This window comes from Strongylocentrotus purpuratus, unplaced genomic scaffold (assembly GCF_000002235.5).
Source record: "Strongylocentrotus purpuratus isolate Spur 01 unplaced genomic scaffold, Spur_5.0 spur5_scaffold_11, whole genome shotgun sequence".
In the NCBI taxonomy this organism is placed as follows: Eukaryota; Metazoa; Echinodermata; class Echinoidea; order Camarodonta; family Strongylocentrotidae; genus Strongylocentrotus; species Strongylocentrotus purpuratus.
This window is the reverse complement of record NW_022145596.1, coordinates 30081679-30108450: the sequence shown is the minus strand read 5'-3', so window position 1 is coordinate 30108450 and position 26772 is coordinate 30081679. Positions and strand designations below refer to the sequence as shown.

The window sequence follows — 26772 nt, the reverse complement described above, 5'->3', positions numbered from 1 at the left end:
ATTTGAAAATTTGACATTTTGCTCCGTTGGGGGGGGGGGGGGGGGTTTAGGGATTTTTTAGGGGGGTTTACACACGTAAAAATACCAAAGGGGGGGGTTAACCCCCCAAACACCCCCCCCCCCTGCATACGCGCCTGGTTCTGTCCCATATTGCTTACTTAAAACAAAAAACATGTTTTCTTAATTAATTAGCGGTTAAAAAGACCTACAAACTGCAAGACGAGTGATTTATAACAAATGTATTTTCCTCCCCACCACATAGGCCTACGCCCTAACCCTGACCCATCCTCTTGGAGACGTCATTTTTTTCTGCGGCACAGATTGGGTTTTTAAATTTTTTTTTAAGGGGTCTTGATTTAACCCTAACCCTAACCCTAACCCCAACCCTAAACTTTTAGGCTCAACACGCACCTAACCCCAATCTGTGCCGCAGAAAAAAGATAACGCATCTCGAAGGGGTGGGGAGGGGGTCAATCATTATGCTAGGCTTCAGTCAAATTGTACGTTGTCTTTGTTCTAATTTTATTGTCCCTCATTTACCGTGATATTGTTTTAGGAAACGATAAACGTTACTATTTTATAGTTTTATCAAGTTAATGTTCAAACTTTATGTAAAAGCTATAGACATGAGGGATTTATTCGTAGATGACTTCGAGATACAAAACCAAGCATTGATTTTGTCTGGTATTCTCCCCTAAAATTTCCTTACAAAAGACTACATATCTATATCCACGTCCGTATTTCTAACCTTTCATGTATGTGCATGTCGAGCGAAATCAGCTGAAAACAGCTAGCGCGCTGCTGCACTTTCACCATCGGTACTGCACAACTCGATTCCCCGCATTGGCAGGCGTCGATCTGCGGTGTTTACGCTGCGCTATTTGAGCTGACGGAGTTCAAAGTGAGACACGATCCAGTAATTCTGAAGGAACGAGGCATAGTGTTCATCATTCTTGATGAAAAAATGCTGAACTTTATTCATACATAAGCATTTCAAGATGCCGAAGGTTTCAAAGAAGAGCACGGTAGCACAAGGAGCTAAAATTACAGATTTTCTGACGACTTCAAGTTTAGATGCAGAATCGAGCATCTCATCATGTTCATCTAAGAAAAAGAAACCAAAACACACGGGCAGAGTTGATCCGAAATTGACCAGTTCTTTCTCTTCACTTCAAGACAAACTGGAGGATGTGTTTGGATATGCTTCCTTTAAATCAGAACTGCAGAAAAAGGGAACAGAGGAAGTGTTTAAAGGTAATCAATGCCTAGTCCACAAACATGACAAGTCATGAAGTCACTCAAAAGCACAGTGACGGTGACAGTGGCAAATGTAAAATATAATGTATGAAGGGGTGACCAAAATTCGCGGACATTTTAGAACAGCTTACAAAATGTGATATTCGATCTATGATGTCTCATATTCTACACAAATTTATTTATTTAAATTATTACCAAATGGACGGCAAAGTTTTTTACTACAGATTGATGGAACTACAAAATTTATCGTCGAAGGATTTCGGAGATATCGCGATCTAAAAATTCGATGTTCGATCGTGCGTGCGCGCTGCATCTAAAAAAGTCATAAAAAGAAAGAGACCTAACTTCACGCACGGGGATTTAGATTTACAGTTGATTTACCAAAAAATGTGATCCATCAAAAATAAGGTAATATCATAATTTGCAAGGCAATATATCACACAATCAGTTGGTACCACTTTTTACTTACAATTTTGAGGAAATGTGCTCTTAAATTGAAGATTTCTGACCCTTTATCGGTAAATTGATAATTTTTCGGAACGGACGCAAAAGATGGCAAAATTTGCCGATCTTTTGTCTATATCTTCACAATTTCGTACCCAATTCCAAAGAAAATTTCATGTTCGAGTAGTTTTATGTTCCTCTTTCCATTGGTGATATCAGATTTTCGAAATCTTACTGATTTTTTGAAATAGCGAACTTAGGTCACGTCACGCGCGAACTTTGGTCACACCACCATAGGTATAGGCCCTAGTAAAAATATTATCTTAAACTCTCCTCAATTAATGAAGTAAAGAATAGAAAGTGAGTAAGTAAGTAAGTAAACACTAGTCTACACTCATTGCATCTAAGTTAGGGTACAGTGTATGCTTTTAAATTTTAATAGTAGGGTCTATTAATATTATCATTGAAATTCAGTAATCAGGCGGGAACAAATCAGTAAATAAATAGATCTAGGTCTAAGTAAAAGAATCCACAATCATGGCTTTATTACATTTGTTGTTACCAAATATCTTTGGCATCGGATTATCTATCCAGATTTTGACTTAAACAAAATAGAGAGTACCAGTAGATTGTGAGAGAAGTAATATAATTCCTGATGCAACCATTGACTTCTACTAAACGTTGACATCAAATCCAGCACAGTCTTCAAATCTGCAACCCCAAAACTAAATCAAATAGCATAACCCCTGAAATTCACAAATCTATACTCTCGTCACGCCAAGTTATACTTCCAGTTTTAGTTCCTAGCGGACCTTTCGGAAGAGACGAACACAAGGTACAAGGTACAAGGTACTACTACGCCGGTACTTAACAGGATCCATCAGTCAGGATATAACGCCAAGCATTTACTGTAAATTGATAAGTGCTTTGTCTACACATCATTACTGCACTTCATGGTGCTCCTTGTACTTTGTAGCTACTCGCCTTGCCTACCATTCCAGTATAGCTTCCCGATGTGAGATGATAAAAGGGATAACTCCTTAAAGTATCACGTATCAAGAGAGAAGGGAGATAGAGAGAGATGAAGGTGCATATTTAGTTTTAGGACCTATTAATTCAATACACTTGCCACAGGATTTAGTATCCACTACTGACATTTCTCTAATAATAACGTTTCATTTCCCTCAGAATATTGTAAACAGAAACAACAAAATATAGGGGTTTGTAAGACTTTTCATAATCTGAATACACGTTGCTTGACTCTTGGTTCCCCATGATGATTTATGGCTATTTACTCTTGAAGAAAGAAGAAAACAGGCACGGTTGTCAATATTCTACAAGATAGCAAATAACCAAATTGCGATACCAATACCGGATTACATCAAACCGAGGGAGTGAACTACAACGATATATGAGACTAGGCTCTTCAATGGACACTTACAAATTTAGTTATTTCCCCAGGACACTTAGGGACTGGGACGAGCTACCTCAGATCATCGTTGAACTGCCTTCTTTGGAGCAGTTCAAGGTGGCTCTTGAAACAATTTAGTTCCCTTTTCAGGAACTGTACCGCATAGAGCTGTATGTAACAACTCTATGCTTTACCTTCATCTAGATGCTGAACGGGTGTTGATGTGTATTACCATAGAAGTAGATGTAGAAGTTTAATGATGGTGACCAATGCTGTGCTTTTCCTCTTTTCAGCAAAGAAAGATGTCTTCATATTGATGCCAACAGGAGCTGGAAAGTCCCTCTGCTACCAACTCCCTGCAACCTGCAAGAAGGGTGTTACTCTTGTCATCTCACCGCTCATTGCCCTCATAGAAGACCAGCTCACACACTTAGATGAACTCGGCATCCGAGCAGAGAGTCTCAACTCTAAAATCCCTGCTGCTAAGAGAAAGGTATAAATTTGGCCCAGTCTTGGTAAAGTAACAAGCACTGTACACAGAAAGATGTATATGGGACTACACAAATGGTGTCAGGGCTACTAACCTTGATTTCTAATCTTTCTATGCTCATTACTCAGCCAGTATACAGTGTACATTTTCTACCAAAATTGTTTGGCAAATGACATTTATTTGTAATCTTGAATATTCAGTGCAAGTTTTGTTTGATTCTGTGAGAATTTTTTTTTTTTTAATTTTTTTTTTTACCAGAACTCACCTTTATCTGTAACCTCACAATGTATTGTCACTATAATTGTCTCCTATAGATGGTTATGTCTGACCTATACAGCAAGAAACCCAAGATCAAGATGCTCTACATCACTCCAGAAACAGCAGCAACCTCCACCTTCATGACAATCCTCAAGAACCTCGACAACAGAGGGCTCTTCAATGGCATCGTGGTGGATGAAGCCCACTGCGTGTCACAGTGGGGTCACGACTTCCGACCCTGTTACCTCAAGCTAGGGGCTCTCCACAAGGAGTATCCCAGCATCGCTTGCGTTGCCCTCACCGCAACAGCCACAGACAATGTCCGGAAGGATATCATCCAGCAGCTGCATATGAGAGCCCCTGTGACAGAGTTCAGGGCAGGATGCTTCAGAGAGAATCTCTTCTATGATGTGGTTTACAAGGATGTCCTGGAGGATCCATTGGGGCATCTCAAAGACTTTGGGCTGAAGCTGCTCCAGAAAGATGAGGCTCTCGGGGTAAGTGAATCAGATTTGGAAGGGGAAAAGTGACAGAATGGTGCCATGATTAATCAGCACCATAAGAATTCTAAAGGCTTAATGATGCAGAAAGTGCTTATTTGAAACTTCAACATCGAATAAAGAAAATAGGTATCTCAGACAATGTTATGTAGTGACTTATTAATAATAATAATAGAGTACCGAAGCTGTGACGTCATAAAAATCTATTTTTAGAATTTCTCATTTTTTTCTTCATTTTCCGAAAGAACATAAAAAACAATGTCCAAATGTCGAAAACCAATTGAATATGTTAAATATTGGCTGAGATATGACCATCTGAATAAAGATACTCCCCATAGGAATTCAGTGTTATATGCTCTGGCTCCTAATGGTTAGGAGCCAGAGCATATAACACTGAGTTCCTATGGGGAGTATCTTTATTCAGATGGTCATATCTCAGCCAATATTTAACATATTCAATTGGTTTTCGACATTTGGACATTGTTTTTGATGTTCTTTCGGAAAATGAAGAAAAAAATGAGAAATTCTAAAAATAGATTTTTGATGACGTCACACTTCACCACTCTATAATAATAATAATAAGATATTTGTATACCCGATTTGCAAATTGCCTTTAAGCAGTTTAGAAGAAAATAGCTGATAAGCGAAGGAAACAGAATGTCTAACTGCCTTTATACTTGACTTATATTATGTGGCTGCGTACAAAAATTGAAATAACCTTACCTTGATGTACATGTTATATCAGTACATTGCTGAACAAAGGCCTACATAGTTAAACATATCTGCATAATTATATAAAGGCCACCCAGGGAACACAGTTAATATTGGCAATTCTTGAGACAAGCTGCTTCTCTGTTGAGCTGTTCAACATACAAGGTTTGACTGGACATGTGCTATCAATCTAAATGAATTTGAAACATATTCTATTCACCCTTCAGAATGCATCAGGCTGTGGAATCGTCTACTGCAGAACCAGGGATGCCTGTGTGACTGTTGCAGGGGGACTGAGCCGGCAGGGACTGACAGCTAGAGCATACCATGGGGGAATGAAGGCTGCTGATCGGACGTCGGTCCAGGAGCAATGGATGAATGGCGAGGTCAAAGTCATCGTAGCTACCATCAGCTTTGGAATGGGTGTAGACAAGGCTACAGTCAGGTATGTCCGTTATCTTGCCTATACAGCGACTGCTATTTCACCTCCTCAGATTTTGTTTAGCAGTCTTCATTTACATAAATAGTCTTGAATATTCAGTGCAGACCTTGTTGAGATCTGTAGAGGCTCATTCATACATGCCATACAGCAGCAGAATTTCTTGTAATGAATGAAGGGCAAGTAGGAATGACAAAAAGGAGCTGCATCAAATAAAGGGGTCTTACATATACTCACTTGTTTGTGTGTTGGAAAAATACACAAATGTAAAGGGCAGTACATTTGATAAACACCCTTGCACAGTAAACCATCACACTTTACCCCTGCATCTGTGAAAAAGCCATACAAAATGTCATTTTCATTTATCAGAACCCAACATTAAGACTGTATGGTATACAAAAGTACAGGTTAATTCTACAACATTTCCAGGAGAATATAAAGCCTGATTGTGAAGTCCTCTTTTATATGCAGGTGTCCTGTACATATTCAGGTTCCATAAAATTTCCAATAAGGGTTCCTAGTAAAAAATTAAAAAAAACCTATTAATATAAATATGGTCTTTCTCTACAGGTAAATATTCTGAACAGGTGCTTGCTACTAAATTAGGTATGACTTTCTTGAATCTGTCAACAAACGTCTTTTCTTGCAGATTTGTGGCACACTACAACATTCCCAAGTCTATGGCTGGTTACTACCAGGAATCCGGTCGCGCAGGAAGAGATGGCATTCCATCTCGATGTCGTCTCTACTACTCCAGACAGGAGAGAAATCAGGTAGCTTTCCTCATCACACGGGAGATGGCTTGTGCGAACAGCAAAAAGGTAAACGTTAATAATTCATAGCGAGAGTAAATTCACTCATTCCGAAACGGTGCTGTAGAACATTAATACATCTACTAACTGTACATTGTAAACAAAGTACTAATTGAACGGTCCTATGAAATCAAAGATTCTGTCAGTGAACAAAGATCGCATTGATATAATTTCCTTATACATTCACTAAAGAAATACAAGCTGAAAATAAAAGGGAAATTAATTCCAGTAATCATGCCAAATGAAGACAAGATACCCCATTCTCTCATCCCCTTTTAACTCTCTATGTAACAATTTTACATTTCATTAATTGCCTGTAATTATAAGCTTATCTAAATATGATATTTATTTCTGTAACGTCTGGATGAACAATACACACTACCGGTACTCACCAAAAAAAGGTTTGAGAAAACATCAACGTTTTTTCTGTGTTTTTCCAGTAGTGTAAGTAGCAGTCAAGAAAATCAATGATTTTTCAAAATGGTGTTTTGGATGTGCAAATGGGCATACAAGTTGTCATTTCATGTTGATGAACAGCGCATGACCTTCCAGTGTGTATAACTGTTGAGTGCATAGGTTTGCCTGCTGAGATATATGCGAATAAACAGGTGTATACAGCGCACATACATGTACACAGTACACAATGCACAATACAAAACACCTAGCCAGCTGTCCAGAGTTACCCACCCTTCGCCCAGCTATCGATAAGTGTACCGTAAATCTCTGTGTATAAGGCGCACCTGTGTATAAGGCGCACCCCTATTTTGGGGAAGGAAAAAAAAAAAAAAATCGTTTGTTGTTTTGTTGCCGAAAACCCACGCGGGGAAGGACCTTCATTTTACATCGAGGTGCAGTTGAAGGCGCTGATTTGTGCTTGTGAACTTGTCACAAATAATAGTAACAATGTCGTTTTTAGAAGAATGTGTAAGATCATTAATGTAAATTAAAAACAAAAGAGTACATATGGTACCAGTGGTGCACCTTGTGGTACACCATTTGTTATAGAAAAAAATATTTGAGGAATTATTATTATAAACTACATTGAGATCTATTAGAAAGATTACTTTCAAACCAAGATGACGGACAAATTTGAGTGTTGTTGTAGTTTCCGAGTGGTGAGTCAACACACTGATTACTGAGCTGGGTGACATTGCCAGGCATAGCACCCCGACTTTCAAATTTTTTTGGCGGCAAAAAGTGTGCCTTATACAGGGAGATTTACGGTAGTCTCGTGCTATAATACATTTCATTTTGAGACAGGAATTTCAAACTCAAATATAGAATGAAAGACTTGCAGATTTTTAGTACTGCAATTTTTGTGCAAATAAGAAATATGATTTTTGTTTTAATACAGAGAGAAATGATTACACATTTGAATAAATGACTTACCATTTCTCAACACCTCTTTTGCCTAATAGACAAACCCAAAGGCAAAAGCCCAGTGTCTACGAGTGTGGATTATTCCACTACCCCAAAGGGTATGTCCGTTCATACATGACTAGCAATACATGAAAATAAGATATATATCTGAATTAAAAATACACATTATCAAACTTTGAGATAGCAGAAGTTCAATGAAAAAGGGTTCATAAAGATTTAATTTCCATTTATTTGATGTAAATCACAGACATTTAGCAAAGGTCTTGTCCCCCCCCCCCCCTCAAAATTGTATCTCCCTGCCAGTGAATGGTGTGTTCCTTGCCTTGAAAGCCGGTCGCCATCTTTGAAGAGCGTCCGTCAGGATCCATTTTGAGAAAATGATGTCGCGAAGCAGCACTTCATGCGGAATCCTTTGTTTGCGGCAGAGGCCTTTTTAAAATGATGTACATTTTATAATGCAGAACCCTGGCATGGATTACATAAAGTGAGATTTATTTATGTTTGAAAGGTTACTATTGTACTTTTATAAAAGGCATGAGTAAAGTTGAAGAGATTTGACAACACTAATACATGTAAGTAGATCTAGTACCTTTAAAACATTTACCTTTTTTTTGTTTCAGAGAAAGAGAAAGTTTTCATCATCGCCTGGAAAACCTAGCAAGGCTTCAATGCAAAGCTTTGAAGCACTGGTTAAGTTTTGTGAAGAGGCAAAGTAAGTTTAACTCTTTTATTTAAATTCCAAGATGTAATTAATTCTTACGGGTATGTCATATTCATTTGTGATTAATTCATCGAAGTTTGAGAATATTGGACAAATACAAGACTTTAAACCAATATCAGAATGGGAATATTTGAAGGTTGTAAAATGAATATATTTGTATGCTTTGTATCATCAATCTAACATGTACATGCAGCTGCATAAGTTTGAGTAGTGCACCTCACCTCTATTTTAATATGAATTATCTAAATTTTAAGACGGAAAAGACATGTTTTCTTCTGTATTACAATTTGCAAGGGCATGTATGTACAGGAATGTAGTTGCCCCAAATATACCTCAGTATTTTAAAAAGAAAATTAGATATAATGATATTTGTTCATATATAATATGGACAATCGTCCTAAAAGGCATCATACCGGTAGTCACAGTCAAATTTACCAATATGAGAAGGGAACACAATGTCCAATAGTCCTTGTATTAAAAATGTAATGTTTTCTTGTATGCATCATTAAATTGAAAGTTCAAATGTAAAGCATACACCTTTGAATAATCATTCTCTATGGAGTGAAGATTGATCCTCCATACATCAAAGGTCTCATAGTGATCATGGCTTCTCTACTTTTGTGAAGCGTTCATGCATTGCATGGAGATTTGCCCCATGTCCACACGCAACACTTTCTGTGATTGGATTAAACCGTTTGCATTTGTAACTTCAAATCCAACTGTCATGATTTCACTGAAGTCTATATAGGCTAACACCAAGGGACATCATGTTATGAACTGTGGTGTAAATAGATGCGATGTATTACATTCCAGTACCAATCTTTCTGAAAGCAATGTAGAATAATGTCACTCTGTAATTTAGTTATTTTCTATATATCCATGGAGTAAAATGCTTTATAATAAATGCATGCCAGGCGTATCTTTAGGCATATCATCCAAATTGTTTACAATTCAAGCAAATACATGAAACATTTTTTGGCATGAAAGAGGTGCTGTTTTGAATTTGTAAGATGTGTCAATCAACACATCTATAAATTGAGTTGTATTGATATGTCTCTTCTTTGTAAAATATTAAACAGTTGAATTAAATCTTCCATTAAGCAGAGCCAGAGGTGAAATTCAAAGGCATTCTTTTTTTTTATATTGTTGCAAATATGTTGAATTAAAGAAATAAACCATTTAAACCAGTGCACAATTTGTTTACAGTAAATTTGTAGTTATTGATTTTAACCGGGAAGAGCTTGTTATCCATTGTCGCTATTGTTCTGTGCCCCTCATGTGCTTGTAAGCATTATTTTTTCCTGTTTTCGCCCTACTAGATGCAGGCATGAATCCATCGCTAAGTACTTTGATGACAAGCTGCCCTCGTGTGGCAGCATGTGTGATGTCTGCAAGACTCCGGAGGTAGTGAAGAAGCGTATCGACGAGATGCAACGTGGGATTATGGGTGGACCAGCGAAGAAAAACCATATGGGACGGACGTATATTGAGAAGAACCCCCTTAATGTTCATGATGATGATCTGTATGGTGGAGGGAGATATGGCAGAGATGTGTAAGTAATGTATATTAGATCGATATTATATCAATGAAAATAAAAAGTTAAAGAAAGGATAGTAATGAATATGATTAGACAAACCATATGGGAAAGACGTAGAGTAATATACAAATAATACATAGCAGTAAGGGCATTAGTAAGATTTAGCCACACAAGGTACCTTTGGAACAGTCTAACACTAGTGTTTGGACTGTTTTGAAGGTACCGAGTGTGGGATATTTTACTAATGCCCGAACAAAATGATGTGTATTATTTTTTTTAAAGATTTTGTTTTATAACATCATTTTACTAATGACCGGTCATTAGAATTGGATAATGACCGGTCATTATCCAAATTACGCGTTAGGCAAAATAAATGCCTGGTCACGTGTATGCTTTCAACCAATCATTTGACTAGGATCCACGTCATCTTATAAAACCAACTCCCTCAATGTATTATAGTAATGAAGTGTATAGTGTATATGGCACAGATTTGTCCGTTTGAATGAACAAATGACAGAATTGCACCACCAATATTAGATCATGATACAGTTCACATTGAAAATGCATAATTTCTATGGAGGCAGAATACCACAAGATAGCAGTATTGCTAGTTGGAATATGGTATGGTGGCAATGATACAATGTACTTCAAATGAAAGTTTTAAAACTTTAAATGAATAAGATACCAGTAAACATGATACAAGAATAGAAGTGGTAAAAATGTTAGTTTAAAAATGTAATGTGTATCGTCGTAATGAACAATCCCTTGTTCATAATATGTGTGCATTTTTTAACATAAACAAACTTCACATGTAAGTTTCTTTTCCCCTTAAAACCTGCATTGTTGCATGTGGCCTATATGTGAATTTGGATCTTAAACTGTTGTTTATTTGTTATAAGGAATTAAGTATTCTTATTTGCTATGTTCTATTTGACAGTACATATGTCGGTAAGAAGAGAAAGCCAGGAGACTGGTCAGACGATGACGACTTCAACACCGATGATGATGACGATGATGATAACAGCTCTGGCCTGAGAGACGTCGTACAAGCAGAATTCAGGAGGAGAAAAAGGGTAATTAATTTCTCCTCTACTGCTCCCAAACTCTGAAACAGGCCCCCTCCGCATTTAAAATCATCATCAACAGTAGAAAAATTCAGAGTTTGGAGACATATATCTATTATGAAACCACATGTATTTGTTGGACTCATACTGTTACTGCTTGGTAACTTGTTTATATTCTAACTCTAGCACTGACTCATGAATAGCATCCCAAAGTGCTTTGTATCCAGCGGAAAAGGTGCTATATAATTTGCAACTATCTTGTACTACTAATTAATCAGTTAACAGCAGTATTTAGTCAGTATTACAAATTAGTTTTGTTGTTGTTGTTAATATGTGAGAATCAATATTCTACTTTGGTTCGGAGGAATCTAGCTATTGTTGGTATCTGTAATATCTTTTAATTGTACATTTACTGTACATTCATAGATGGATGAACTTTTTTTTATCGTCTTGTACTTTAGAGTCCTGTACTGAAAAGGTCAAAGGTTATTGAATGGTCTGTGCTAGTTCTAGTGGAAATTGGAATAAACTTGATGAATATGATCTCACATATTCGCATGTGTATCAAAATCTACATATTTATATGCCCCAATTATTTCTTTCTGTCTTTGTTTAACAATGAATGCAATTTTAAATATCCAAAGAGTCCAAGTAAAGGCTGTTGTGTATTTCTGTCTATGCCATAACTCAATGCTGCAATTTATATCTCTTTCAGAAGAAAATGAAAGCAGATAGACGACAGACAGAGGAAATAGGTGAGTATAACACAAAGCACATGATTCAGTCCATATCGATTTACTCTTTACAATGAAATAACATTTTCAATAACATCTATGAACCCTTTTATGTATTGGACATGAAATGAACCATTTATCTTGAACTTGCTCATTCATATCTAACATCTTATGATGATCACTGCATCAAGTTTAGCAGAACAAGTTTTGGGGCAATCATTTTCAGGTTGTAGTAAACATGGTGTTTTTTCAAATAATGCAATGAGCACCTATTGTGCCAATCTTTAATAAAAGTATAACACAAAGCACATGATTCAGTCCATATCGATTTACTCTTTACAATGAAATAACATTTTCAATAACATCTATGAACCCTTTTATGTATTGGACATGAAATGAACCATTTATCTTGAACTTGCTCATTCATATCTAACATCTTGTGATGATCACTGCATCAAGTTTAGCAGAACAAGTTTTGGGGCAATCATTTTCAGGTTGTAGTAAACATGGTGTTTTTTCAAATAATGCAATGAGCACCTATTGTGCCAATCTTTAATAAAAGTACTAATTAAATTATTTCAGCATTGAGGATGAAAGGAATATTGACTCACCCACCAGACCTAATGTGACTTATACAGAGATTAAAGAACAAATAAGAAAGTTATCCATGTTTATGTAAGACCTAGTATTTCAAACAGCATAGCGTAGTACAGTATATTATGATAGTAGCTATAGTATGCTATAAGGTTGTAGAACCATCATGCTATCCTCAAAGATTCAGTTACCAGTAAAACGTTTCAGTACTTTTGGGGTATTGTCTAATCAGTTTCACCTTGTTCAAATAGTCCTGTAGAGGGCTTTTCATAGATTTTTGCATTGAGTGTGTGCTGTTTATGAAGTAATGAGGTAAATCCATTTTCAGCACTGTTCATATTGAGCTGATGACAACAATATTATTTCAATGAAACGTTTAAATCATGTGCATTATGATTAAGTGTTGGTGATTTTTAATTTTCTTTTTGTTTCCTTTTGATTTAGATCCTAATTGTAAATTGAAAAATCCTAAAAGCAACACAGTTCCAGGGCTAACCATTCAGGTAAAAGAAATTATATATTCCTCATTTCATGTCAGTTCTATCTGGTCAAACTAAGATGAGAATCATTTTTCTAATTATTAGGATATCTTTATTCTTGATCAGGAGCCATCTTCAAATCCCCCTTTTTTGTATATTGTACATTATTACCCGTATCAGACATCTGAGCTGGTCATTTACAAAACCGTATTGCCCTAGTTTTCACTAGCAGTGGGAACGGAGGGGTATATTCTTTGTATTTTCCTTGGTCTCCCTGCGCGTATTGACTTTGCGTGTAGAGACGAGTGAAAATATACCTTGGTATTTTCCACGGTCTCGCATCCAGGCATCTTGTATTGACCGCGTCGCATTTTCATTGCGCATCTATTATGCGTACGAGAACCTGCGCACTTTGCGCGCACTCTATTGTGACGTAATAATCACACCAAATACACACTGTTTGCAGTGTATCGAAAATTTTGTCAAGCACTGGATGCACAGTGTTGGTTTGACAAAGTTTGTTCAGTTCTTGAGATTGTCATGGTGGATGTCTGTATTTGCTCTAGATGTCTGATTTGGATAACAATAAAAATATTGACTGGCTTTACTTTCGGGGGATATCAGAAATATTGACCGCGCTAAGACCATATTGCCCTCGTCTTTCGACTCGGGGCAATATGATCTGAGCTTGGTCAATATTTCTGATATACCCCTCAAGGCCAGTCAATATTATATAACTATTGAATATTTTGAAGAACCATATAATTAAATCCTTAAATTATGATACTTCAGTGATAGTGCTATCTGATTATGCTTGCTTGTTTTAGTTATAAGAGCTTGGTTGAAATCTGCATTCATTTATGCTGTTGAATAGATTCAATTGACCCACGGACATTATTCCTAGAGACTACCCTTTGACAGATACATGTATAGACCCCCCACCCCCCCCCCCCTTCAAGGTGGATTCCTTCCAAGTAACCTTGTCCACAGTGTCCCTGGGACAACTTCCAACTTGGACAATTAAATCCAATGACATTTACCCATTGACATTTAATGTAACCCCAATTTCGTCTTAGGTGTGGGAGGGGGGGGGGGGGAGTGGGAGGGGGAAGGGTAATCGTTGTGGGGGTAGTAAGACAAGCTGGTGAGTTATTGGGAGGACAGTTCACAACTTTGCTAAAATGATAATGGACTGTGTCGTTCAGAACTTGTTTTTACAGAAATGTGCATAAATGAGGGAAGATGGGATCACATTTCCAACATCTAATTTAAAACCAATCTAATGGAAAAGACATATTCAACCTCGTCCTTAAATTGTTACCTTACCTTGTTATCTCATGTTTGATAAATTCAATTTTGTTCTCTTGACATTTCTCTGTTTAGTTTTACTTGCATCAATATTGTAAAGTGCTTTGATATAAATCTTTTATGAAAAGCGCTATATGAGTAGAAGTTATTATTATTATTATATTCTCATTTTCTCAGGTGAGAGAGTACTGCATGCAGCTACTCGACAAGGCTTTGAGAGAAAACATCAGAGCTGCCTTCTCTGATGAGTCAAATGGACTCACCTCAAAGTAAGTTTAATTGTCCTCTAAATAATGCTGGAAGTAAAAAGACCATCAACAAAAAGTTGTGTAATTCCTTTAAAAAGAAGAAGATATATGTGTGTGTATGAAAGAATTTAAGTTCTGTTTATCTGGATTGATTTATCTCAAAAATGCCAAAATAGGATTTTTATTTTTATTGCTCCATGATCTCAGCGAATTCTTTGTAGATCTACACACTTGTGCCTTTTACAAATTTCTACCAAGATACTTCTATTTCTACTGCACCAAGCCTCAATTATCAACCACATGAGTGTAATATTTTGTGCTTTTGCAAAGGGAGATATTTATTCATAACCTATTGATTTCATATTTAGATAAGATTGTTTTATTATTCTGAATCACTTGCTTATTTTGATAGTTAAAGCCCCTCTAAAGTGTAGGTAACCCTAAATGCGCCAACAATTTGATGGCAAAGTTTCACTTAAAAGTATCGTAATGTGAAAAAATTTGATGTCAAAATTTCACTTAAAGTATCATAATGTGAAAGAGGATGTCATTTAAGACCCACTTCTGCAAAGATTTTTCCTCAAAAAATGTGTTTGAAGACAAATATTGATTTAAAAAATACAAATTTGGGTTTTCTGTTGAATGCAGAAAACCTAAATTTGTGTATTCTTTCATTAGTATTCAACTTCAAACACATTTGTTTTAAAAATTCTTGCAGAAATGTGTCTTAGATGAGATCTTCTTTCAAATCATGATACAATTTAATTGAAATTTTGGGGGCTCCCAACACTTTGGGGGGCTTAAAGCCTGTCTGCACTAGTTTGGCAAGGAGGGATTAGACCTCCATGTGTGGTCACTGACAGGTGGTTATCTCATTAACATAAGAAAAAGGGGATCACGGGGCACCAACAGGTACTGCTTAGGCATTGTTTGCTATATAGAGGGCACAAGTAGCTACAAGTAGTGCAGTCCCGCTTTAAGATTGTTTTGTAATATTTTGTTTTCCTTTCAGTGAGGACAAAGCCCAACGATGTGCAATATCAGCAGAGCACAGTGCAATCCAGGCAGCTAAGACATGTAATCTCTACAAGGCCAAAGTCTTTGGTCAGGTAACATAAATACAGAATTACTTGTATGTCAATCTTGTGGTCCCGCCTTCTCTTCACTCCTTATCCGCTGCTGTCTGAAACCCTAGACTTTCAGACTGTTATGAGTGTATACTGTTATATATACTGTATATTAACAACTAAATTATTCATCATACTCTTGTAAATTTGATGTTATTTTTTTTTGTCACTCAAAAATGAAAGGTGGACTGGTTATATTTATTAGGGCCTTTAATGAATACTTTTAGATGTAAGCTTTAATATGTCACATTCTTTAAAAAAAAAAAAAATTGGGGTATATCAATTTTTCACATACTGGAATAATGATAAAATGATTAAAGACAGGTAAAATGAACACAATACTATTTCAAACAAACAACCAATTTGATGTATATGTTTGAACAAAATTGAAGCAGTTTTTTTTTTAAACACACACCAACTAACAGAACTCATTTTTAGCTTTGAACATGCTAATGGGTGCAAAAGCTAATTTGAAGAAGAAAAAACAATTATTTCTTTCTTTTGGATAGGTTGGAGAAATCAATAAGAAGACAAAAGAGGGCAGGCTTCATGATCTTTTTATTTCCGCTGCAGATGAAGAGGATACAATGAAAGGAGGGATTCCACCAAAGGTAATATAAAAAAAACCATCATCTTCAATACTTTATGTTAATAATTGTAATAACTCAATTCTATGTATTCATTTCATAAAATAGAGAGATATGATATATAGTTAAATTGTGTTTGGGAAATCACATGCATTGAAAAGCCAATGATTTGCACAAAAACTAGCGATTCCCCTTACAATCATAGTAATGAAACAGCACATACAGAATGCAATTGAAGCACAAAACAAAACATAAATCATAAGCACACTTAAAACAGTAAACAAGTGAATATAGAAATAATAATAATAATAAACTAGAAATTTAATTCGTCACGAAGACGAATAAGGTGGTCTGTCTAAGTCTTATGATAGATTTGAGAATGGGAGAAGTTATATAGACATGTAAACAATGATGATCATGATGAACATGGTGATGGTCATGATAGTAAAGGTGATGATGATGATAATGATAATGTTATATGATGATAAAAACGATAATGTTAATGATGATGATGATAATGATCATGATCATGATGATGTTGATGATTATCATCTTCAGACCATGATGGTGATGATGATGATGGTGACATTGATGATGATGATGATGATGATGATGATGATGATGATATTGATGATGATGATGACGATGATGAGTATGAGCATGATCCTGACATCTGATTGAAAAAATGAGGAAATATTTAGATAGCGTATAGTCTCAGCTACAACATATTAAGATTTGGTTGAAAACTGTTTTGAATAACAACCGAGACACTGGTCAAAACACATTGTCATGCAGATTCATGTTTTGAAAAAAGTGACCTCCCATAGACATAACACGCAAATATGACAAATTATGCATTGCCGCCTTTAATCGAATATTATACTATGATGACGTCATCTAAATGATAATATATGACAAATTTCTGATAGAAAATTATCTCAGCTACAACATATTAAAATCTGGGTGAAAATCGATCACCGATACGTGAGATAATCTCAATTAAACAATGACAAAAATGACGTCATCAACAAAATACATTTTTTGGAGTTTAGATGCCAATATTAAGACTTTGTTTCACTTTGTACGAGTCAGGGTGGTATGAAATCATATGTCCAACTCATGCTTTTTCCAACCATGATATAAAAATTGGGGGTCAATGGACTATCTGAAGAGCTATTTCGATTTTTAAAATGGGATGTTTTTGCCCATATATGCTATGTATTACAAGAGCTCGCACGCACGGACATTATCTTAAACGGACGCTCATTCCGTTATTAATGGGCAGAAAAAGGTGAACAATGTATCAAAATGCTTGAGAGAATGTGTCAGATATGATGACGGAAAAAAATTGGCGATTTCATGTTGCCAAATGCCAGGACACGCAAAAACGCCCGCCCATGCGCGTGTGCGCGTTTTTTGGCAAAATGCTTAAAATGGCCTACAACGTATGCAAAATGAATTTGAGACGATTTGAAGCATTTTTATTTTTTGCGCGCGCATTTTTTGACCTGAAATTGACCGGACTGATATTGACCTTGATCATGGTAAATATGAATGAGAAATGACTTTCAGTTATGAAGTTATGATCATTTGAAATTTTCCAAAAAAAACACAAAATGGCGCCTGGATGACGTCATGAAGACTTGATGACCTTGAAAAGGTTCCTGTCACGTCTTATGGCAATGACCTATGACTGTGCCAAAATTGAAAGAAATTGACTGGACGGATCTTGAGTTATCGTCGGAACAAAAAAGTGGAAGAAATAAAAATAAAGAAATAAAGAAAGAAAATTCTGACGAAAACAATAGGTAGTCTAAGACAGACCACCTAATAATGATCAAGAAAATCCTTCAAAGTTCTAGAAAATGTGCAATTTCAACTTTCAATTGAAAATTCCGACATGATCCCAACATCTGATCAAAAAACAAAGTACACCGGTTTTGTAGCCCATTGTCTCAGCTATAACATACCAAAATTTGGGATAAAATAGAGCACGAATAAGCGAGATAGTGCTCAAAGATTAATGCCATGTAGATTCACGATGTGAACGAAATTCACCTTCCATAGACAATACACGCAAATGAAGAAAATTCTGACATGTCGCCTTTAATTGAAATTTTCACCATGATGACGTCATCAAAATGAAAAACAATGGACACTGATCTTGTAGAGAATTGTCTCAGCTACAACATATCTAAGTTTGGAAGTAAATTATTTAAAATTTACAGAGATACAATCAATTTTTCCATATATATGATGACGTCATCATATGCAAATTCGTTTTTTGAGTTCCAAGGCCATGGTGATGATGTCACGATATATATAATGGCCAAATGAGACCTAAAATCATATTTCCAACTCATATTCTATCCAAATATGAGAAAAAATTGGGGGTTTTGTGGACTTCCTAAAGAGCTATAATGGATTTTGTATAGGCATGTTTTTGCCCATATATGCTATGTATTACAAGATCACGCGCGTACGGACATGTATTTTAAACGGACGCTAATTCCGTCAATAATGGTCATGGAAAGCTAAACATGGTATCAAATTGTTCGGAAAAAGATAAGGAATACCCTCGTCAAAAAGACGTACTAGAAAATTATTCTTCGTTTGGCCGCTACGAACGAAAACGCGCAAAAATGCGTGTTTTGCGTGATTTTTATGAAATGCTTAAAATGGCCTGAAACGTATCCAAAATGAATTTGAGGCGATTTGGAGCATTTTGAAATTTGCGCGCGCACTGACGCGCGGACGTACGCGCACGCGCGCATTTTTTGACCTGAAATTGACTGGACTGATATTGACCTTGATCATGGTAAATATGAATGAGAAATGACTTTCAGTTATGAAGTTATGATCATTTGAAATTTTCCAAAAAAAACACAAAATGGCGCCTGGATGACGTCATGAAGACTTGATGACCTTGAAAAGGTTCCTGTCACGTCTTATGGCAATGACCTATGACTGTGCCAAAATTGAAAGAAATTGACTGGACGGATCTTGAGTTATCGTCGGAACAAAAAAGTGGAAGAAATAAAAATAAAGAAATAAAGAAAGAAAATTCTGATGAAAACAATAGACCACCTAATAATAAAAACAGTGCTCATAAAGCGCTTACCACCAAAGTATCTAGATAGATATATTTTAATTATCTATATTGTTGATTTTTTTTGTAGAGGAGTGTATTTTTTAATTGATTTCTCCACACTAATCATTTAATGTATGTAAAGTAGGGTGGATTAAAAAATAATAATACCCAGTCCATTGCAAGACCTACTTTGAAATAATTTATAAACAGATGTTGGTCGTTCAGGTAATGGAATTTTAAATTTTGACAGGTTTTCGTGCTGAGGTATATATGATCAGTGTGTGTTTACACTGAAAGTTCTAACTCTTCTCATATGTGACCGGGCTCCATAAAACCACCAAAGAGTAACTAGATGTCTCCAAACTCGGCAAACCAATTAATTACATCCTGTTCTTTATTTTGACCAAATACCAATTTAACAGCTTACTCTATTGTAGTCATTTTTAAGTTAAACATGGAGGGGACCAGTAGTAGTCATTACAACCAAGTCAAGTTCAGACAAACAAAGGTTTTAAAAAAACTGCCCAAAATACCGCTTATGGATTATTTAGAGCTTCAAAATTTGAAATACATAGAAGAAAGTATACTGTTTTAGGAAATACTATAACAATAACAAATTTGACCATCCTGACAACATGCACCTTAATGGAGCACTAATAATCACACTATGTGACTTTTAGATGGTTTTTTGGTGGCTGATCGCATATTCCGCATTGGTTTTACATAGGAGCCACTCAGTTTAAGTAAGCCATTGGTAAAGAGAACTTTTCTTTTTCTACATGTACATTATAGGTGTCTTCAAGCAGTACATCTAATGGTCCAAGATTACCAAGTTTATCTGGGTTCTGCACCGCTTCGTCTCTGCTTGCTGCACAAGAACCCCTGAAGGGACGAGACAACTCAAAACAAACAACTCTTAAGTTAGGGTCTACCAAGGGAAGTGGTGGTAGCAAGAAAGGGGGAATATTTGCCACATTTAAATCGAGTGGAGGATTTGTGAAGGCATCTTCTCTCGTGCACTCAGATGGACCAATGAAAATGGAGATGACATCCAGGGACGATGAAGATGGGAGAAGATGGGAGGTTAAGAGTGATGGTGTGGAGGAGGGGGTGGAAGGCCCGTGGAATGGTGATGTTGGAGGAGACGGCACCTCCACCGAGGAAGAAGGGATGGAGGAGGGCATGGAAGGTTTTGAGGATGGAGACTGCGATGATAACCTGGGATGCAGCTTCTTGGAGGGGGAGGAGTTTGATGTCGAGGAGTACAACGCATCTGATGAAGAAACAGAAAAAGACGATGCAGGCATCGTGACAATGATAGATCAGAAAGAGAGAAGCAATGAAAGAGAATCTACTAGGTTGTCTGTTGAAAAGATAAAGATGGAAGCAAGCACAAACTTGGTAGAACATAGAACTGAAAGACATAGTGAACAGATGCACCAAGGTGACCAGGTACTTGACAACAAGATGTCTTTATTAGCTGGTAACGGATCAGATTCTACCAAAGCTGTACGGACATTGGAACAATTAGGTGAAATGAGTGGATTTAGTACTAGCATCGGCTATAGAGAAAGCACTACAGACAGTGACTCGCCTGGAAGAAGCCAGGACGCATCTTGCGCTCACAGGGACATTCCGTCCGAATACCACCTCAAAGAGGAGACATTGTTATCAACAAAAGGAGATGTGCATGATGTTGAGGAGAAAGAAGAAATGCTCCCATCTCTGAGTGACAATCCTGTATTAGTGAAAGATGAAGAACAGTTACCAGGCAATTACCAGTCTTCCTTGGTTCTTCAAAATGGGCTTGAAGGATCACATCAAGCTACAAGTGACAACAGCCCACCAGGCAATGCAGCTGACTGTAGTAGTAGAGTAGGTGTGGGCACACCGTCTAGAGAAAGAGAGGTAAGTTCTTGAAAATGTGGACGGCTTATAATGTAACTTGTACATATATTTTCTTAGAATCACTATATGGCTATAGAGCTGAAGAGTAGTGTTCAACTTTGAGAAAAAACAAGCATGTAATACAGGCAAGCTGTAAATTAAACAATAATAATGCATACAATGAATGGATTACCTCTCCTGGCTTAGAGATGCCACTGGCATAAGGCCAATGGAAATCTTAGGTCATTGCCAGTAGAAAGAAGAACATGTTCAGATACACAATGTCAGGTTCTGACAAGAGAAGTTTAATGAATGGCTGGAAGGTTTCAAATGATAACAATCAGTGTCTGATCCAATTATTTTATGTGATATCAAAGATCAATGTGTTTAGAGAAGAAAAAGGAGAAATTTGAGTGAGGATCTGGATAGAAAAGAAATAAAACTAACTGAAAAAAGGAAAATAGGTATAATAGGATTGAAAATGAGAGAATGTCGCAGATGAAATCACATACCGTGCCTGCATGTACCATCCACAGAGAGTTTTCCCTCACCATGAACAATGTTTTTTACTGTGCGATGAAATGGTAGCCTTCAGACTTGATGAAAAAATATCCAACTAGAAGGGCGAAGAACCTTTAGCAGTTTCGACCTTGGATTAGACGGAACCAAAGTAATTGCATTATCGAGCATATATTTCATATCTGCTTGTGACTCATAAAGATTGATAGCTACATTATTTTCTTCTTCCTTTCCTTTCCCTACCATTGTTTTCATGTGGTATTCAGATCAAGTCATCACTCATCAACAAAAGATCAAATTACAATGACAGCAGCGCCCTCACTGGTAGCCCAAGAAAGCATGTGACCTTTGACCCAAAGGTAGAAGACAATGAGAGAGCTCCGGGCACTTCGCTGGAGGACAAGCGTCAGGAGGAAAAGATGTCTAAAGGATTTCACAAAATTGTTGCCGATGCCGTGGTCAAATATCTAACTCCGCACTACAAAGAGGGCAAATTTGCTTCCAAGGTGGGTCTTATTGTATATGTGATCTTTATTTCAGTGGAAGAAAAATCAAAGAAGTTACACAGAAATTATCCAGGGTGGTGTTTCACAAAGATCCTAAGTCAAACTAAACTCTAAGTTGGACTTAGACATTATGAAGAGCCATTTGTAGCCTTGAAATGAACTATATTCAAAAGCAAAAAATTAAGTATTTTAGACTTTTCATAAATTCCACATTCAGCACATGAAATCTCCTTGATGATAGAAAATATGAATGATTTGAAACAACATTTTATGCCGTTTAAAATATCTTTTACAAAATATTTTTAAAGATGCAAGTGGCTTTCCATAATTGTTGAGTCCAACTTAGAGATAAGTTCAACTTAGGATCTTTGTGAAACATCCCCCTGCAGTCAGACCGCAGCCGGTGCGAAAACCCTCTATTTTATTCAGCACGTATGCAAGAATGTACGTGTCTTGCATACGTAATGAGTAGTGCAGACGGTCTTGCCGATCGGCAATTTTTGCCTTTATAATTGTTCATTTCTCATGAAATGGGTCTTATTTTAAAGATAAGAAGTTGCACTCTCTATATACTTATATGACAATCATGTTAGATATATTTTGGAAACAGATATTTCGCCTTGAAAATGAGGTTTTTCGACGATAAATCTATCTAAAGAGTAGGGCTGATTTTCACATAGAAATCATTCTTGCGTCAAGAAGATGTAATAATCAGCATAAAGCATAAATATTTTTCTTTACAATGATATCAAAATTATTATATTTTACGCTGTCCCAAAGTCAGGAACCAAAAAAGATCACGCTCATGTTCATGAATAATTAAAAAAAGTAGTAAATTTTGCCGATGTGATAATAGAGAGTTCTGATTGGTCAACTACGTCAACTACGTCACATATGTTTCGCTTTGGTTTATTAACATTCTGATTACCGCATTTTGGTAACCATGCGTTGTGGCGTGCGCCTGTAATACACGTGCGCGTAAGCCGTCTTGACAACAATCTAAGGACCCGAGATCAAATACTTCACCTGCCATGTAGAAGATTCTTTTATACTATAATTCTTTTTTAATCATTTTTCTAATTTTTTTTTCGGCTAGTCGATGGCGCGGCGGAGCTCCCTGGAGTTTAATAATCAGTTATGCATTGCCATTGCTCAGACGGCGAGCGTGCACGAGTATGAAATCACACAATTTCGCGCTATCATAAAAAGAACAAATTGGTAATTTCCGGGTTTTTAGGGTCTTAATTACTATGATTATAAAAAGAACATGATTTTGCGTCAATTAGGTTTTGACATATTTTTGATCAGTGACTTTTCATCTTTCGAACGAATCTCAAAGTGGACAAATTTATTTTGTCCCAAAGTCAGGAACCAAAAGTGAAATTCCCGGGTCAAAACAGCAGTTGAAATGTTACAAAAATAACGTCAATAAAAGTTGTGAAAAATTATTGTTTACAAATTGCGAAATATGGCAAATTACATATCAAACTGATGCTGAAAATCTCGAGAGTGACTTTCCGTTGCATGCTGCCATGTTGAATGAAGTTAACGACCCAAAACGCAGCTACATGTACACCCCTACAAATCTCACTGAAAAGCGCATGGAAATTCAGCAGACGTAAATGTTATGTGATCGCCAGATATCGCTGAATAAAAATCAGCTTTCAGCCTCATTAACGCGCGCGCTGCGGTCTGACTGCCTGGTCCTCTGCCAGAAGGAGAGAACAATCAACTGCTAAGAGGTGTCGTGGTCGAGTGGATATGTCACCGGACTGTGGATCACAAGGTCCGCGGTTCAAGTCCCGCCGCGGCACCAATGTCCTTTGGCAAGACATTGATCTACATTTGCCACTCTCCACCCAGGTGTTAAATGGGTACCCGGTAGGATGCGAAAGCTAATGTGGTTTGATTAGCAAGTGGCGCTTGTAAAATGGCGACTGGCTGGAATGCTCCCCAGGGAGTGGAGAATGTGCATACCTTGTGTGCGGGTAAGCCTGGATCCGATGACCGGGGTAATAATATGTTCCGCGCCTAGAAACGTAGTATTAGGCGCATTATAAATGTGAGCTATTATTATTATTATTATTAAGAGGCAGGGTCACAATTACAATAACATATACTGTACAGTAACAATTAGAATTACAATCAAATGAACAGGAACCAAAAACAAAATCAAACAAAACCACAAAAAATAATAACAAGAAAAGTTATGTAGTAATTTATAGAAAAGTTTGAAACAATTATATATATATATATATATATACAGTATGCATGGGAATAACATACTTAAATTTTTGAATTGTCAAGTAATTAGTATATTGGTGTTGAGGGGAAATTCTCGGTTTTAAGTTACATTTAGCTGTTTGAGTGAAAGTGATTTGATTCCATTATTTCTTAAATTAACCAATAAAATGTACATTTACGATTCGGGACTATTGTTAAAAGGAAAATGGATTCTTACAAGTCATCATTATGATTGTCTCCAATGATTCATTTCATTTGATTTGTGACTTTGAGTTAACCCAAAATTTCGTAAACATGAGTGCAACTGCAAGATAACTTTGAAATTTAAAACCACAACTTAAACTTTAAGTTAACACAATGTCCTGTGAATCTAACTATTGTTCAACAACTTACAAGATAAGAGTGTAATGTTCCTGTATGTTTTGTTCTACAGCTTCTATTCAAGTCCCTAGCAAGAAGTCTGTCACATCAGCTAACAAGCAACAAGTTGGTCACCAAAGTCACAGGTACGAAATTTTTGCGAAAATGTCTTGTGTCTGTATAATATTTCTTAAAGCCGCACTGCACTACTTATAGACACTTGTGCCTTCTATATAGCAAACAATGGCTAATCGGTGACCATTGGTCCCCCATGGTCCCCTTTTTCTTATGTTAATTGAGAGCCGATTTGATGAGATAACCGCCTGTCAGTGACCATGCATGGAGGACTCATCCCTCCTGGCCAAACTAGCGCAGAGGGGCTTTAATTTAAAGTGGTCCACAGTGTCTGTCACAGTCATAGATTTGGTGTTATGACATATTGTTTCATTGGTATATACCTATTCTTAAAGGTAGACATTTTTAATAACTTTTCTTTATTTTTATTTGAATGCCCAGATGGGACGAAATATCAGGGTTAATGCCGGTTGCACTAAGTTGTTGCTATGTTTGGTAGATACTGTGATTTTAACAGCTATTTTTTGACAAAAATATGCATAGAAATTGAAGAATTTATGGAATTATCCAGTTGGTAAATCCTTCATTATACTCCATAAGAGGGCTGATTCTCGAGAAAAAACAGAAAGAGTGTTATGACCCCTTCTCATGTATAATATAATTAAAAGCATCGTTTAACAATGTTAAATCTGAGATGTATGGCCCTACGTGTTATCAGTGTCTGTGATATGGTGTAATATTGAAGCACTAAACAAATTGCACTTCAAAATGATCATGAAGTGCCTCAAAAAATTAAAAATCTTAAAGTGACCAATAGACTGTAGTGTTATGAAAACCGTTAGGAAAACAGACTTTAAAAAAAAAATTCAATCATGAATATTTTGATAACCAGACGGGCAACCAGCTTGTAAAAGTCATGGGGTTCCTGACTGACCTAAAGATTTATAATTATCATTGCAGCATGAGCTAAATCCAGAATTTTGTTTCATAATCTGAGACAAAGTTACTCAATCCCTTTAAATCTTATGAATCTTCATATTTCTAAAGTAGTGACTGTTCAAAGCCTCTCTCAAACTTTTGTTAACAGTGAAGAAGCATGCTAAAGGACTTGTTCGAGATTACTTCAAGCATCAGCATAAGTGCCTGTCAGAAGATGATATACCAACAGATTTGGGAAAAACATGACATGGACTACTCAACCAGGGGCCTGTTTCACAAACCCCTTTTTCAATGACAAATGACGAAAACCAGTGACAAATCTGCTGATCGCCAATCAGAAGCAAGGATTTCAGTAGCTTATAACAAAAACTGTCATTTGTCACTAATGACAAGTTTTGTGAAATGCCTCCCAGAAGTAAACTCAGCAGCTCAAGTTGGCATTCACAAGAAACAAGCAAAGCACAATCAATAAGCCCATCTTCTTCTTCCTGAAAAGTGCAGGCTTTTTGAAATGAAGATTAACGCACCGTGGGTTGATGCACGCACAGTCAACGGTATGTAAGCAGACGAGAATTTCTGGTGCAGATATGATATAGAAAAGAAGAAGAAATATCTGTCAGTATCTTCTATTACTATCAAGGAGTAGTCATCAAAATGAATGTGATATTTGATTATAAAAGTAATAGAGGGATAATATTATGTTGTCACTTGTCTCAAAATGTAATATTTTAAGAAATGGTTTATATCAAAGATTTATTTTGGTACTACGTAATATTTCCATATATATTAAAAGCTTGATCAAATTTATCTGAACATATACATGTATATCGAGTACGCTTATATACAAAGTGGTCCTAGCCCATATTCATTCAAATATAATGGAGATTCTGGTTTTTAATTTGATAGACTTGTCTGCGTTAGTATGCTCAATCAGTGCAATTTCTTATCAGTATGAAGCTGAAAAAAATGTTTACAATAGGCCATTTTCGTAATGTAACCCAACTTATACCTAAGTGTCTCGATGCAAATTATTTCATTTACCTGTTACA

The 26772-nt window shown here is 36.5% G+C and overlaps 1 protein-coding gene across 1 annotated transcript; it reads left to right on the top strand.

Annotated features, from left to right (window-relative positions):
* The first annotated feature begins 728 nt into the window (after positions 1-728).
* On the top strand, positions 729-26772 carry LOC590609 (ATP-dependent DNA helicase Q5). Its single transcript, XM_030981145.1, has 17 exons — positions 729-1254; positions 3406-3605; positions 3917-4357; positions 5299-5516; positions 6160-6331; positions 8323-8414; positions 9743-9976; positions 10899-11034; positions 11741-11780; positions 12798-12856; positions 14318-14409; positions 15401-15497; positions 16025-16126; positions 19986-21101; positions 21866-22105; positions 24783-24855; positions 25872-26772. The coding sequence occupies exons 1-17, from the start codon at positions 999-1001 to the stop codon at positions 25967-25969; spliced, it is 3666 nt and encodes a 1221-aa protein (XP_030837005.1). The 5' UTR covers positions 729-998; the 3' UTR covers positions 25970-26772.

Excerpts from the sequence above, each read along its gene's own strand:
- LOC590609 (XM_030981145.1), top strand. The coding sequence starts at position 999 with ATGCCGAAGGTTTCAAAGAAGAGCACGGTAGCACAAGGAGCTAAAATT. Across the intron at positions 1,255-3,405 it reads AACAGAGGAAGTGTTTAAAG|CAAAGAAAGATGTCTTCATA; the intron begins GTAATCAATGCC and ends TCCTCTTTTCAG. Across the intron at positions 24,856-25,871 it reads GTTGGTCACCAAAGTCACAG|TGAAGAAGCATGCTAAAGGA; the intron begins GTACGAAATTTT and ends TTTTGTTAACAG.